Source organism: Chiloscyllium plagiosum, unplaced genomic scaffold (genome assembly GCF_037043375.1).
Source record: "Chiloscyllium plagiosum isolate Xiang-an unplaced genomic scaffold, Cpla_swu_hap1 HiC_scaffold_50, whole genome shotgun sequence".
Taxonomy (NCBI): Eukaryota; Metazoa; Chordata; class Chondrichthyes; order Orectolobiformes; family Hemiscylliidae; genus Chiloscyllium; species Chiloscyllium plagiosum.
In genome coordinates, this window is record NW_028270188.1 from 50,221,332 (window position 1) to 50,237,949 (window position 16,618).

Sequence of the window (16,618 nt, forward strand, 5' to 3'; positions counted from 1 at the left end):
AGATGAGAAAAGGGCGCAGCCTCAGAGTAAAGGGACGATTCTTTCGAACTGAGATGAGGAGGAATTCCTTCAGCCAGAGGGTGGGGACTCTGTGGAACCCATTGCCAGAATGAGACAGACAGGTCCTCGATTGGTAAGGGAGTTAAGGGCTACAGGGAGACTGGGGCTGTGAGACTTATCAGCTGCGATCAAACGGCGGAACAGACTTGATGGGCCGAATGGACTAATCCTGCTCCTATCTCTTATTGTCCTATGATGCCGCAAGTCAAAAGGTTTGGTTAGGAATTGGGGTAGGCCATTCTATCTGCTCCAGCATTCAATAAGAGTGTGTGTGTGTGTATGTGTGTGTGTGTGCACATGTCAGAGCGTGGTGCGGGGCGGGGAGCAGGGGTCCTGATCTCCTTAACCCTCTCCCACCCTGTCAAATCAGCTCATGGGGGCTGGAGGTAAGGAAATCTTCCCTTAACCTTCCCTCCTTTTAATTAGGGAGATGATGGTGGAGGTTGGGGGTGTGTGGATGTGAGGATAAGGGGACTGGGTGAGTCGCAGAGAGCTAGCACGGACCTGCAGGGCTGAATGGTCTCTTTCTGTGCAGGAGGCAGGCTATGATTCCATCATACCTTGTCATCTCTCTGCCTCTCTCCCTCCTACTTTGACCCGAGTGTCAGTCACCTCTCCCTGTCCCCTCGTTGAAGACTCAGCGTTAAACATTACTTCCCTCCCCTGCGACGCGCTCTGGGACCTTTTTTTGATGCTCTGGGAGGCGCTATACAAATGCAGGTGGTCCCGTAGAGGGTGGAGCCATTTGGACCATGGCCGGTGATGCATTCACGGAATGTGGGTGTTGCTGTCTGGGACCAGTACCTATAGCCCATTCCCTTGAGATGACTACGGTGAGTTACCGTCTCTATTCTGCTGCTCTTGCAGTACAGGCACACTGTAGGGAGGGAATTCCAGGACTCTGACCCAGGGACACTAAAGGTACAGCAATTATATTTCCAAGTCCGGACTGTGAGGGGAATTTGCAGTGGGTGGCTCTTCCTGGGTAACCTCTGTCCTTGTCCTTCTAAGGGGTAGAGGTTTTGGGGTTTTTGAAAGGTGCTGTCTAAGGAACCTTGGTGAGTTGCTGCAGTGTGTGATGATACTGTGGCTTTAAGAGGTGTGTTTTGTCCTGGTTTTTATTTTAAAGAGAGGTTGTAAGGTAGGGGTGTAGTACGGATCAGAGTGGTGCTGGAAAAGCACAGCAGGTCAGGCAGCATCCGAGGAGCAGGAAAATCGACGTTTCAGGCAAAAGCCTTTCATCAGGATTCCTGATGAAGGGCTTTTGCGTGAAAACGTCGATTCTCTTGCTCCTCGGATGCTGCCTGACCTGCTGTGCTTTTCCAGCACCACTCTGATCTAACCTCTGGTTTCCAGCATCTGCAGTCCTCACTTTTGCCCAGGGGTGTAGTACAGTCTACCAAAACCACGAGAGTAAATAGCTTGTGAGGCCTTAGGGGGTTTTGTAAACGATGGAACAATAGAAGCAGCCTGGCTGAGTGTTGCCAGCTCCCACAGAACCAGAATTTCTAGTTTTTTTGGTTTTAGCTCTAAGAAGTTGCTGTTGTGGGCTTGAAGAATTGGAAGCTATTATTCCCTCTCTCCATTACAGCCAAAATCTGGGGGTTGCCTTCATTCGCTGCTGGGTGGCATATGGACAAAATCTGTTTTTCTGAATTTGCCTTTTTTGCCAAGGGGGTGTGTTTTCGGGATGTGACTATATTGGAACAGTTAATTAGGAATAGGTCCTGTATCTACTTATTCGATTAAGTTTTCTAATGGAGTGAAGTTATTCTTTCCTTTGTCATATTTTAAGTTGCGTGATTAAATAAATTACGTTTTGCTTAACTGACCAATCAAACTGCATCTGGAACACAGCACACTGTCTTCTTAAAATATTTTGAGGGGGTCTGGTCTAGTCCATCTTCCAGATGGCACACACTACTACGACTGAGCGTCAGTGGTGGAGGGAGTGTCTGCTTGTGGATGTGGTGCCAAGCAAGTGGGCTGCATTGTCCAGGACAGACTTGAACTCTTGCATGTTGTTGGAGCTGCACTTATCCAGGGCAAGTGGGGAGTATTCCTTCACATTCCTGACTCGCATCTTGTCGATGGTGGGACAGGCTTTGATGGGAATCACGAGGTGAGTGACTTGCTGGCAGGGATTCCCAGCTTCTATCGTGCCCATGTCACCACCGTGTTTATACAGCTAGGTCCTGCCGACTTTCTGGTCAATGGTAACCCCCAGGAGGTTGATAGTGAAGGGATACAGTGATGACGGTACAGGGGAATTCCTTTCGGAGATATTCACTGCCTGGTATTTTGATAGTGTGAATGTTACTAGTCAGCGCGAGCCTGGATATTGTCCAGGATATGCTGTGTGTGGACGTGACTGCAGACCATTCCCAACTTGTTCCTGGGCGGCATGGTGGCTCATGGTGGCTCAGTGGTTAGCACAGCTGCCCTACATCATCAGGGACCCGGGCTCAACTCCATGCAGAGTTTGCACATTCTCCCTGTGTCTATGTGGGTTTCCTCTGGATTCTATAAGACACGGGAGGAGAAATGAGACCATTTGCTCCAATCACTGTGCTCTGCCATCCAATCATGGCTGATAGTCTTTTCAATCCACGTAACCTTTGAACCCCATGGCAATCAAGAACTTATCTCTGTTTAAAATATACTCAATGACCTGGTCTCCACAACCTCCTGTGGCATTGCATTCCAGATTTATCACTCTCTTCCTTACCACAGACCAGGGGTGTGCAGGTTAGGGTGGGTTGGCCGTGGGAAATTGTCCCATAGTGCCCAGGGATGTGCAGGTTAGGGTGGATTGGCCATGGGAAATTGTCCCATAGTGCCCAGGGATGTGCAGGTTAGGGTGGATTGGCCATGGGAAATTGTCCCATAGTGCCCAGGGGTGTGCAGGTTAGGGTGGATTGGCCGTGGGAAATTGTCCCATAGTGCCCAGGGATGTGCAGGTTAGGGTGGATTGGCCATGGGAAATTGTCCCATAGTGCCCAGGGATGTGCAGGTTAGGGTGGATTGGCCATGGGAAATTGTCCCATAGTGCCCAGGGATGTGCAGGTTAGGGTGGATTGGCCGTGGGAAATTGTCCCATAGTGCCCAGGGATGTGCAGGTTAGGGTGGATTGGCCATGGGAAATTGTCCCATAGTGCCCAGGGATGTGCAGGTTAGGGTGGATTGGCCGTGGGAAATTGTCCCATAGTGCCCAGGGATGTGCAGGTTAGGGTGGATTGGCCGTGGGAAATTGTCCCATAGTGCCCAGGGGTGTGCAGGTTAGGGTGGATTGGCCGTGGGAAATTGTCCCATAGTGCCCAGTGATGTGCAGGTTAGGGTGGATTGTCCGTGGGAAATTGTCCCATAGTGCCCAGTGATGTGCAGGTTAGGGTGGATTGGCCGTGGGAAATTGTCCTATAATGCCCAGGGATGTGCAGGTTAGGGTGGATTGGCCGTGGGGAATTGTCCCATAGTGCCCAGGGATGTGCAGGTTAGGGTGGATTGGCCGTGGGAAATTGTCCCATAGTGCCCAGGGGTGTGCAGGTTAGGGTGGATTGGCCGTGGGAAATTGTCTCATAGTGTCCAGGGATGTGCAGGTTAGGGTGGATTGGCCGTGGGAAATTGTCCCATAGTGCCCAGGGATGTGCAGGTTAGGGTGGATTGGCCGTGGGAAATTGTCCCATAGTGCCCAGGGGTGTGCAGGTTAGGGTGGATTGGCCGTGGGAAATTGTCCCATAGTGCCCAGGGATGTGCAGGTTAGGGTGGATTGGCCGTGGGAAATTGTCCCATAGTGCCCAGGGGTGTGCAGGTTAGGGTGGATTGGCCGTGGGAAATTGTCCCATAGTGCCCAGGGATGTGCAGGTTAGGGTGGATTGGCCGTGGGAAATTGTCCCATAGTGCCCAGGGATGTGCAGGTTAGGGTGGGTAAAGCCAAGGTAAATGTGTGTTACTGGAATAGGGTGGGATGCTTTTCGGAGGGTCTCTGCAGACTCCGCGGACCTCTTTCTGCACCGTAGGAATTGTTGTCGATGGTGGGACTGGCGATGGTAGGCAATTTACTCCCTGTCAGATTCTGAGCCACTGGCCTGCCCATGTAGACAGGGCACCCTTTGCCCACTTCACGTCATTGCCAAACCACTCCATCTCACCTGTGAGGTCTCCTCCTGTTGATTTTCCCCATCCGCCTCCCCCTGAGAGTTTATCATTGTTGGAGTTATTAGGTTGCCATGTCTAAACTGTGCTTTCTAGGAACACGGAAGCTGTTGGGGGAACCATCCGGAAACCCTGGCGCCCGGACTACGTCGTCGATCCGAACATGATGTCTGAGAACATTGCCGTGCGGCCCAGGCTGATCAACTGGCCCATACCCCCCAGTCGGGCTTTACACTGAGCTACGGCAGAGACGGACAGACACACACACACACCCTCCACCCCAAGCTGCACCACAGGCAGCTATAAAGTCTTGGGGTTGGGTGGGGGGGGAAAGGGATGATGGGGATTTGTTGTCAGCAACCCTATTCTTCCTCCCCCACCCCACATCCCCCGAATTACACTTCAATGTGAGCCACTCTGCACAGAGAAGAGTTTTGCGCTCTCCAGTGGTCAGGAGTTTTTATGCTAAATAAATGCAGTATTTCTCAGGCCAGTCCAAGGTGGTGTACGTCACGTTGAAAAGTAGCTAACCCCTTGCGTGTCTGAATGGCTACGTGGGAGATGGGGAAGGTAGGGGAATGTGAAGGAGAATATGGGATGTAGGAGGGGGGAGAGAATGAGGGAGAGTGTGGAGGTGAGTGAGGGGCGTGAGGGAGAGAGAATTAGAGAGATTGAGGGGAGAGCGAGGATTGGGGAGAGTGGATGTGGAGAGTGAGTGGTGTGAGGGAGAGGGAGTGAAGGGGAGAGTGAGGAGTAGGAGGAGGATTGGGGAGAGTCGATGTGGAGAGTGAGGAGTGTGAGGGAGAGGGAGTGAAGTGGAGAGTGGATGTGGAGAGTGAGGGGGAGAGTGAGGGGTGTGAGGGAGAGGGAGTGAAGGGGAGAGTGGATGTGGAGAGTGAGGGGGAGAGTGAGGGGTGTGAGGGAGAGGGAGTGAAGGGGAGAGTGGATGTGGAGAGTGAGGGGTGTGAGGGAGAGGGAGTGAAGGGGAGAGTGGATGTGGAGAGTGAGGGGGAGAGTGAGGGGTGTGAGGGAGAGAGAAGGGGAGAGTGAGGAGTAGGAGGATTGGGGAGAGAGAGAGAAGGGGAGAGTGAGGAGTAGGAGGAGGATTGGGGAGAGTGGATGTGGAGAGTGAGGGGTGTGAGGGAGAGGGAGTGAAGCGGAGAGAGAAGGGGAGAGTGAGGAGTAGGAGGATTGGGGAGAGAGAGAAGGGGAGAGTGAGGAGTAGGAGGAGGATTGGGGAGAGTGGATGTGGAGAGTGAGGGGTGTGAGGGAGAGGGAGTGAAGCAGAGAGTGGATGTGGAGAGTGAGGGGGAGAGTGAGGGGTGTGAGGGAGAGGGAGTGAAGGGGAGAGTGGATGTGGAGAGTGAGGGGTGTGAGGGAGAGGGAGTGAAGGGGAGAGTGGATGTGGAGAGTGAGGGGGAGAGTGAGGGGTGTGAGGGAGAGAGAGAGAAGGGGAGAGTGAGGAGTAGGAGGAGGATTGGGGAGAGTCGATGTGAAGAGTGAGGGGTGTGAGGGAGAGAGAGAAGGGGAGAGTGAGGAGTAGGAGGATTGGGGAGAGTCGATGTGGAGAGTGAGGGGTGTGACGGAGAGGGAGTGAAGGAGAGAGTGGATGTGGAGAGTGAGGGGGAGAAATGGGGGGGAGGAATGGAAGGAGCTGGGGGGAAGAGTGAAATGGAGAGACTGAGGGAGAGTTGGGAGTGTGAGATAGTAGACGAGAGTGGGCGAGTGAGGGGGAAGATGGAGGAGGGGAGAGTGAGGGACATATGGGGGAGAGTGCCGACTGTAGAGGGTTTGGGATAGCGGGAGGTGATCCTTCCTCTCGGACAGGGAGAGACTCGCATGCACTCGCTCACACACATACACAAGTTTAATTGATTCCAGCAATGAGATGACAGCAGAATATATTTCAGCTCCACTGTGATCAGAGCCCATGTCCTGGGAGGACAGCTCTCCCTCTCAAAGTGACAAATGTACTCAACACTGATCCATCTCCCTCGCTTGTTCCTTCACCATCCTCTGGATCTTTTCAGGCAGCCTTGCATCTGTGTAGTAAGCTGCAGGACAGAGAGAAGGCACACCTTTATCCACCGACCCCGAACCCGACCCCGAACCCGACCCCGAACCCGACCCCGACCCCGAACCCGACCCCGAATCCGACCCCGACCCCGAACCCGAACCCAAACCCAAACCCGACCCCGAACCCGACCCCGAACCCGAACCCTAACCCGACCCCGACCCCGAACCCGACCCCGACCCCGAACCCGAACCCGACCCCGAACCCGAACCCAACTCCGAACCAGAACCCAAACCCAAACCCGAACCCGACCCCGACCCCGAACACAACTCCAACCCCGAACCCAAACCCAAACCCAAACCCAAACCCGAACCCGAACCCGAACCCAAACCCAACTCCAAACCCGAACCCGAACCCGAACCTGAACCCGAACCCAAACCCAAACCCGAACCCGAACCCGAACCCAAACCCAACTCCGAACCCGAACCCGAACCCAACTCCAAACCCGAACCCGAACCCAAACCCGAACCTGAACCCGAACCCAAACCCGAACCCGAACCCGAACCCGAACCCGAACCCAAACCCAACTCCAAACCCAAACCCGAACCCGAACCCGAACCCGAACCTGAACCCGAACCCAAACCCAAACCCGAACCCGAACCCGAACCCAAACCCAACTCCGAACCCGAACCCGAACCCAACTCCAAACCCAAACCCGAACCCAAACCCGAACCTGAACCCGAACCCAAACCCGAACCCGAACCCGAACCCGAACCCGAACCCGAACCCAACTCCGAACCCGAACCCGAACCCAAACCCAAACCCGAACCCGAACCCGAACCCGAACCCGAACCAGAACCCGAACCCAAACCGAAACCCAAACCCGAACCCGAACCCGAACCCAAACCCAACTCCGAACCCGAACCCGAACCCAACTCCAAACCCAAACCCGAACCCAAACCCGAACCTGAACCCGAACCCAAACCCGAACCCGAACCCGAACCCGAACCCGAACCCGAACCCAACTCCGAACCCGAACCCGAACCCAAACCCAAACCCGAACCCGAACCCGAACCCGAACCCGAACCAGAACCCGAACCCGAACCCGAGCCCGAGCCCGAACCCAAACCCGAACCCGAACCCAAACCCAAACCCGAACCCAAACCCAAACCCGAACCCGAACCCGAACCAGAACCCAACTCCGAACCCAAACCCGAACCCAAACCCGAACCAGAACCCAAACCCGAACCCAAACCCAAACCCAAACCCGAACCCAACTCCGAACCCAAACCCGAACCAGAACCCAACTCCGAACCCAAACCCGAACCCGAACCCAAACCCAAACCCAAACCCGAACCTGAACCCGAACCCGAACCCAAACCCAAACCCAAACCCAAACCCAAACCCAAACCCAAACCCAAACCCAAACCCGAACCCAACTCCGAACCCAAACCCGAACCAGAACCCAACTCCGAACCCAAACCCGAACCCGAACCCAAACCCAAACCCAAACCCGAACCTGAACCCAAACCCAAACCCGAACCCGAACCCAAACCCAAACCCGAACCTGAACCCGAACCCGAACCCAAACCCAAACCCAAACCCAAACCCAAACCCAAACCCGAACCTGAACCCGAACCCGAACCCGAACCCAAACCCGAACCCAAACCCAAACCCGAACCCAAACCCAAACCCAAACCCGAACCCAACTCCGAACCCAAACCCAAACCCAACTCCGAACCCGAACCCAAACCCGAACCCAAACCCAAACCCAACTCCGAACCCGAACCCGACCCCGAACCCAAACCCAAACTCAAACCCAAACCCAACTCCGAACCCAAACCCAAACCCAACTCCGAACCCGAACCCAAACCCGAACCCAAACCCAAACCCAAACCCAAACCCAACTCCGAACCCAAACCCAAACCCAACTCCGAACCCGAACCCAAACCCGAACCCAAACCCAAACCCAACTCCGAACCCGAACCCGACCCCGAACCCAAACCCAAACCCGAACCCAAACCCGAACCCAAACCCGAACCCAACTCCGAACCCAAACCCAAACCCAACTCCGAACCCGAACCCAAACCCGAACCCAAACCCAAACCCAATTCCGAACCCGAACCCGACCCCGAACCCAAACCCAAACCCAAACCCGAACCCAAACCCGAACCCGAACCCGAACCCGAACCCAAACCCAAACCCGAACCCAAACCCAAACCCAACTCCAAACCCGAACCCGAACCCAAACCCAACTCCGAACCCGAACCCGAACCCAAACCCAAACCCAACTCCGAACCCGAACCCAAACCCAAACCCGAACCCAAACCCAAACCCGAACCCGAACCCAAACCCAAACCCGAACCCGAACCCAAACCCGAACCCGAACCCAAACCCGAACCCGAACCCAAACCCGAACCCGAACCCAAACCCGAACCCGAACCCAAACCCAACTCCGAACCCGAACCCAACTCCGAACCCGAACCCGAACCCGAACCCGAACCCGAACCCGAACCCAAACTCGAACCCGAACCCGAACCCGAACCCGAACCCGAACCCAAACCCAACTCCGAACCTGAACCCAACTCCGAACCCGAACCCGAACCCAAACCCAAACCCAAACCCGAACCCGAACCCGAACCCAAACCCAACTCCGAACCCAAACCCGAACCCGAACCCGAACCCAAACTCGAACCCGAACCCGAACCCGAACCCGAACCCGAACCCAAACCCAAACCCAAACCCGAACCCAAACCCGAACCCAAACCCGAACCCGAACCCGAACCCAAACCCGAACCCGAACCCAAACCCGAACCCGAACCCGAACCCAAACCCGAACCCGAACCCAAACCCAAACCCGAACCCAAACCCGAACCCGAACCCGAACCCAAACCCGAACCCGAACCCAAACCCAACTCCGAACCCGAACCCAACTCCGAACCCGAACCCGAACCCGAACCCGAACCCGAACCCGAACCCAAACTCGAACCCGAACCCGAACCCGAACCCGAACCCGAACCCAAACCCAACTCCGAACCCGAACCCGAACCCGAACCCGAACCCGAACCCGAACCCAAACTCGAACCCGAACCCGAACCCGAACCCGAACCCGAACCCAAACCCAACTCCGAACCTGAACCCAACTCCGAACCCGAACCCGAACCCGAACCCGAACCCAAACTCGAACCCGAACCCGAACCCGAACCCGAACCCGAACCCAAACCCAACTCCGAACCTGAACCCAACTCCGAACCCGAACCCGAACCCAAACCCAAACCCAAACCCGAACCCGAACCCGAACCCAAACCCAACTCCGAACCCAAACCCGAACCCAAACCCAACTCCGAACCCGAACCCGAACCCGAACCCAAACCCAACTCCGAACCCAAACCCGAACCCGAACCCGAACCCGAACCCAAACCCAAACCCGAACCCAAACCCGAACCCGAACCCCTATTTAATCCTCACACCGACATAGATTCAGACCCCGTGCTGTCCCTGTCCTGGGAGTGTTTGATGGGGGGACAGTGTAGAGGGAGCTTTACTCTGTATCTAACCCCGTGCTGTCCCTGTCCTGGGAGTGTTTGATGGGGGGACAGTGTAGAGGGAGCTTTACTCTGTATCTAACCCCGTGCTGTCCCTGTCCTGGGAGTGTTTGATGGGGGGACAGTGTAGAGGGAGCTTTACTCTGTATCTAACCCCGTGCTGTCCCTGTCCCTGGGAGGGTTTGATGTGGGGACAGTGTAGAGGGAGCTTTACTCTGTATCTAACCCCATGCTGTCCCTGTCCCTGGGAGTGTTTGATGGGGGTCATTGTAGAGGGAGCTTTACTCTGTATCTAACCCCATGCTGTCCCTGTCCCTGGGAGTGTTTGATGGGGGACAGTGTAGAGGGAGCTTTACTCTGTATCTAACCCCATGCTGTCCCTGTCCCTGGGAGTGTTTGATGGAGGGACAGTGTAGAGGGAGCTTTACTCTGTATCTAACCCCATGCTGTCCCTGTCCCTGGGAGGGTGTGATGGAGGGACAGTGTAGAGGGAGCTTTACTCTGTATCTAACCCCGTGCTGTCCCTGTCCTGGGAGTGTTTGATGGGGGGACAGTGTAGAGGGAGCTTTACTCTGTATCTAACCCCATACTGTCCCTGTCCTGGGAGTGTCTGATGGGGGACAGTGTAGAGGGAGCTTTACTCTGTATCTAACCCCGTGCTGTCCCTGTCCCTGGGAGTGTTTGATTGGGGACAGTGTAGAGGGAGCTTTACTCTGTATCTAACCCCGTGCTGTCCCTGTCCTGGGAGTGTTTGATTGGGGACAGTGTAGAGGGAGCTTTACTCTGTATCTAACCCCGTGCTGTCCCTGTCCTGGGAGTGTGTGATGGGGGACAGTGTAGAGAGAGCTTTACTCTGTATCTAACCCTGTGCTGTCCCTGTCCCTGGGAGTGTTTGATGGGGGACAGTGTAGAGGGAGCTTTACCCTGTATCTAACCCCGTGCTGTCCCTGTCCTGGGAGTGTTTGATGGGGGGACAGTGTAGAGGGAGCTTTACTCTGTATCTAACCCCGTGCTGTCCCTGCCCTGGAGTGTTTGATGGGGGAGAATGGAGAGGGAACTTTACTCTGTATCTAACCCTGTACTGTCCCTGTCCCGGGAGTGTTTGATGGGGGGACAGTGTAGAGGGTGCTTTACTCTGCATCGAACCCCATGCTGTCCCTGTCCCTGGGAGTGTTTGATGGGGGGACAGTGTAGAGGGAGCTTTACTCTGTATCTAACCCCGTGCTGTCCCTGTCCCTGGGAGTGTTTAATGGGGGGACAGTGTAGAGTGGGCTTTACTCTGTATCGAACCCCATGCTGTCCCTGTCCCTGGGAGTGAGTGATAGGGGGACAGTGTAAAGGGAGCTTTACTCTGTATCTAACCCCGTGCTGTCCCTGTCCTGGGTGTGTCTGATGCGGGGACAGTGTAGAGAGAGCTTTACTCTGTATCTAACCCCGTGCTGTCCCTGCCCTGGAGTGTTTGATGGGGGAGAATGGAGAGGGAACTTTACTCTGTATCTAACCCCGTACTGTCCCTGTCCTGGGAGTGTTTGATGGGGGGACAGTGTAGAGGGAGCTTTACTCTGTATCTAACCCCGTGCTGTCCCTGCCCTGGAGTGTTTGATGGGGGAGAGTGGAGAGGGAGCTTTACTCTGTATCTAACCCTGTACTGTCCATGTCCTGGGAGTGTTTTATTGGGGGGAGAATGTAGAGAGAGCTTTACTCTGTATCTAACCCCGTGCTGTCCCGGTCCTGGGAGTGATTGATGGGGGGACAGTATAGAGGGAGCTTTACTCTGTATCTAATCCCGTGCTGTCCCTGTCCCTAGGATTGTTTGATGTGGGCGGACAGTGTAGAGGGAGCTTTACTCTGTATCTAACCCCATGCTGCCCCTGTCCTAGGAGTGTTTGATGGGGGGACAGTGTAGAGAGAGCTTTACTCTGTATCTAACCCTGTGCTGTCCCTGTCCCTGGGAGTGTTTGATGGGGGACAGTGTAGAGGGAGCTTTACTCTGTATCTAACCCCGTGCTGTCCCTGTTCCTGGGAGTGTTTGATGGGGGGGACAGTGTAGAGGGAGCTTTACTCTGTATCTAACCCCGTGCTGTCCCTGTTCCTGGGAGTGTTTGATGGGGGGGACAGTGTAGAGGGAGCTTTACTCTGTATCTAACCCCGTGCTGTCCCTGTCCTGGGAGTGTGTGATGGGGGACAGTGTAGAGAGAGCTTTACTCTGTATCTAACCCTGTGCTGTCCCTGTCCCTGGGAGTGTTTGATGGGGGACAGTGTAGAGGGAGCTTTACTCTGTATCTAACCCCGTGCTGTCCCTGTTCCTGGGAGTGTTTGATGGGGGGGACAGTGTAGAGGGAGCTTTACTCTGTATCTAACCCTGTGCTGTCCCTGTCCTGGGATGTTTGATGGAGGGACAGTGTAGAGGGAGCTTTACTCTGTATCTAACCCCATGCTGTCCCTGTTCCTGGGAGTGTTTGATGGGGGGACAGTGTAGAGGGAGCTTTACTCTGTATCTAACCCCATGCTGTCCCTGTCCCTGGGAGTGTTTGATGGAGGGACAGTGTAGAGGGAGCTTTACTCTGTATCTAACCCCATGCTGTCCCTGTCCTGGGAGTGTTTGATGGGGGGACAGTGTAGAGGGAGCTTTACTCTGTATCTAACCCTGTGCTGTCCCTGTCCCTGGGAGTGTGTGATGGGGGACAGTGAAGAGGGAGCTTTACTCTGTATCTAACCCTGTGCTGTCCCTGTCCTGGGAGGGTTTGATGGAGGGACAGTGTAGAGGGAGCTTTACTCTGTATCTAACCCCGTGCTGTCCCTGTCCTGGAGTGTTTGATGGGGGAGAATGGAGAGGGAGCTTTACTCTGTATCTAACCCCGTGCTGTCCCTGTCCTGGGAGTGTTTGATGGGGGGACAGTGTAGAGGGAGCTTTACTCTGTATCTAACCCCGTGCTGTCCCTGTCCCTGGGAGTGTGTGATGGGGGACAGTGTAGAGGGAGCTTTACTCTGTATCTAACCCCATGCTGTCCCTGTCCTGGGAGTGTTTGATGGGGGACAGTGTAGAGGGAGCTTTACTCTGTATCTAACCCTGTGCTGTCCCTCTCCCTGGGAGTGTTTGATGGGGGGACAGTGTAGAGGGAGCTTTACTCTGTATCTAACCCCGTGCTGTCCCTGTCCTGGGAGTGTTTGATGGGGGGACAGTGTAGAGGGAGCTATACTCTGTATCTAACCCCGTGCTGTCCCTGTCCTGGGAGTGTTTGATGGGGGGACAGTGTAGAGGGAGCTTTACTCTGTATCTAACCCCATGCTGTCCCTGTCCCAGAGAGTGTGTGATGGGGGACAGTGTAGAGGGAGCTTTACTCTGTATCGAACCCCATGCTGTCCCTGTCCCAGAGAGTGTGTGATGGGGGACAGTGGAGAGGGAGCTTTACTCTGTATCTAACCCCGTGCTGTCCCTGTCCCTGGGAGTGTTTGATGGGGGAGAATGGAGAGGGAACTTTACTCTGTATCTAACCCCGTACTGTCCCTGTCCTGGGAGTGTTTGATGGGGGGACAGTGTAGAGGGAGCTTTACTCTGTATCTAACCCCGTGCTTTCCCTGCCCTGGAGTGTTTGATGGGGGAGAGTGGAGAGGGAGCTTTACTCTGTATCTAATCCCGTGCTGTCCCTGTCCCTAGGATTGTTTGATGTGGACGGACAGTGTAGAGGGAGCTTTACTCTGTATCTAACCCCATGCTGCCCCTGTCCTAGGAGTGTTTGATGGGGGGACAGTGTAGAGAGAGCTTTACTCTATATCTAACTCCACGCTGTCCCTGTCCTGGGAGTGTTTGATGGGGGGACAGTGTAGAGGTAGCTTTACTCTGTATCTCACCCCGTGCTGTCCCTGTCCTGGGCGTGTTTGATGGGGGACAGTGTAGAAGGAGCTTTACTCTGTATCTAACCCTGTGCTGCCCTGTCCTTGGATGGCGGGGACAGTGTAGAAGGAGCTATACTCTGTATCTAACCCTGTGCTGTCCCTGTTCCTGGGAGTGTTTGATGGGTGGACAGTGTAGAGTGAGCTTTACTCTGTATCTAACCCCGTGCTGCCCCTGTCCTGGGAGTGTTTCGGGGGGACAGTGTAGAGGGAGCTTTACTCTGTACCTAATCCCATGCTGCCCCTGTCCTGGGAGTGTTTCGGGGGGACAGTGTAGAGGGAGCTTTACTCTGTATCTAACCCCGTGCTGTCCCTGTCCCAGGAGTGTTTGATGGGTGGACAGTGTAGAGGGAGCTTTACTCTGTATCTAACCCCGTGCTGTCCCTGTCCTGGGAGTGTTTGATGGGGGACAGTGTAGAGGAGCTTTACTCTGTATCTAACCCCGTGCTGTCCCTGTCCTGGGAGTGTTTGATGTGGGACAGTGTAGAAGGAGCTTTACTCTGTATCTAACCCCGTGCTGCCCCTGTCCCTGGGAGTGTGTGATGGGGGACAGTGTAGAGGGAGCTTTACTCTGTATCTAACCCCGTGCTGCCCCTGTCCTGTGAGTGTTTGAATTGGACAGTGTACAGGGAGATTTACTCCTTATCTAACCCTGTGCTGACTGCTACAACAACTGAAGAGAGTTTCCCTCAGTGTAATACTCGTGCGGATGTAAAATAGATGCAGAGGATTAAAACTCACTGGAGGCAAATTCCCGAATGTTGTCCGGTCGCTCCAGGAGTACGGATCTGGAATTGAAAAAATAAGAAGTGTTCAGTCTTCACTGACCTTGAGTTAATTTGTCTCACGTGCAGACACCATGCCACAAGAGAGAAAAACAGTATTATTTCATCGAGGAATTATCAGGTCCTTTACAAAGACTGGGGATGAGATTACTGCTTAGTAGGCTATTACTGCCTCTTATCACTCCCAGCAACTCCCACTGCACCTCATAACCATTCCGGAGAGCTGTAATTTGAGAACCGTTTTCAGATTTAATCACAATGAGGTGCTGTTCTACATAATTTGCGACCATTACAGTTTTGAGGCAAACATAGCAACATCAGAACAAGAGGAGGACATTCCTCTCCTTAAATTCTGCTCTGCCCTTCAACGTGATTGTGGCCGATCTGTGACCTGACACCATCCAGTCGCCTGCCTCTGCCCCATGTAGAGTCACTGAGTCATACAGCAGAGAAACAGACCCTTCCACCCGACCCGTCCATGCTGACCAGGTATCCTACATTAGTGCCGAGTGTGGGGTGCTGGGAAAACACAGCAGGTCAGGCAGCATCCGAGAAGCAGGAGTATCAACGTTTCGAGCATAAGCCTGTCATCAGGAATGAAGCTTTCTTTCCCTATCAAAATACCTTTTGAGCAGATTCACATGACACACTCTGTGAGATTTCTTTATGTCTGGAGTCCTTATCAAGCAGATCACCTCACTCAATTTTCTCTTGATTTGATAAAGTTCACTAAACCTGGCTTTTAAAAGCTCGCCTGTTACTGGAAGTTACACCAATACCTTGTCCCCAATTGCAAAATTATGAATCTGTGATTTCCTATCTGCTTTCTGTTTCATTGTACGCTGTGCTACTCTTAAATGCTGTCTAGCCAACTCTCCAGCTGTATTTAATCATTCTCTAAAATGGGACACATGGTCCAAAAGGGTGGGCTCTGATTTCTAACTGATTAACTTCTCCTTCACCAATTTTAACGGGTCCTCTCACTTCAGGCCCAAACATTAATTCAAATGGACTGAATTTGGTCAATTCATTTGGTGCATCTCCGATCGCAAAAAGTACAAACGGAATTTCCTTATCCCAATCATCTGGATAATCCTGAACATAAACCCTCGACATGGTCTTCAGTGTTCGATACCATCTCTCTAGCGCTCCCTGCGATTCGGGATGGTACGCAGTAGATTTGAATTGTTTTATTCCCAAGTTATCCAGAACCTCCTTGAATAGTTTGGAAGTGAAGTTTGATACTTGATCTGACTGGATCTCTTTGGTAGTCTGTATCTAGTAAAAAATGCAAGTAATTCTTCTACACCTCTTTTAGCTGTGATGTTGCGTAATGGGATTGTCTCTGGAAATCCAGCCGATACATCCATTATTCTTAATAAGTACCTATTCCCAGTTTTTGTTTGAGGTAGGGGACCTGCGCAATAATCAAACCTCTCTAAAAGGCTCCTCAAATGCTGGAATAGGTATTAAAGGTGCAGGTTTTGATATCTGCCTGTGGTTTTCTGATTAGCTGACATGTATGACATATCTGGCAAAATTCAACGACATTCTTGTATAGTCAAGGCCAGTAAAAATGTCTTTGTATTTTAGCCTGCATTTCCCTCACCCCTAAATGACCTCCAAGTGGTAGCTCATGCACCACTCACAGCATCTCCTTTCTCTACCCGACTGGCAAAACAATTTGATGAATCGCTGCCCATTTCTCATCTGCTTGATTGTGTGATGGTCTCCATTTCCTCACTAAGACATAATTTGTTAAGTAATAACCCACAGGGATGCATTCACTCTCCTTCTCTGTAAATGCCTTTTGATACAACTGTTTTAAGCTCTCATCTTTCTGTTGTAATCAATCAGCTTAGCCGAGCTAAAGATACAAAACACAGTTACCTATTTGCTCCAGCTTGGTCCCACTTATCTGATCAAAAAAGGTCTCGGATAATGCTATGTCAGCTTCCTTTTGATCTCTCTTGCTTCAGCTTGTGCCTCTGTGATTCCTAGATAAACATCCTTCATGTCTTCAGTTACCTGCGTCTCCACTGGCTTTTCAACTATAGTAGGCAGCACGCCTACCGGTGAATCAGCTCTACTATTTGCAAGGACAGATTGTATTCCTGGGGCTGACAGTTTGTCCAGTGCTCCTCCCACAGATTCTCCACTCTTCTCTG

General features: G+C 53.1%; 1 protein-coding gene across 1 annotated transcript in view; it reads right to left on the reverse strand.

Moving 5' to 3' along the window:
• Positions 1 to 6,060: 6,060 nt before the first annotated feature.
• The window catches only part of riiad1 (regulatory subunit of type II PKA R-subunit domain containing 1), a 71,212-nt gene continuing 60,654 nt past the window's right edge, over positions 6,061 to 16,618 (reverse strand). Inside the window, exons 3-4 of the mRNA XM_087985053.1 lie at positions 14,407 to 14,453; positions 6,061 to 6,266 (exon numbers count right to left, since the gene is read on the reverse strand). Of these exons, the coding sequence (XP_087841179.1) occupies positions 6,187 to 6,266; positions 14,407 to 14,453 (127 nt within the window). The 3' untranslated portion in view covers positions 6,061 to 6,186. The remainder of the gene's footprint in view (positions 6,267 to 14,406; positions 14,454 to 16,618) is intronic.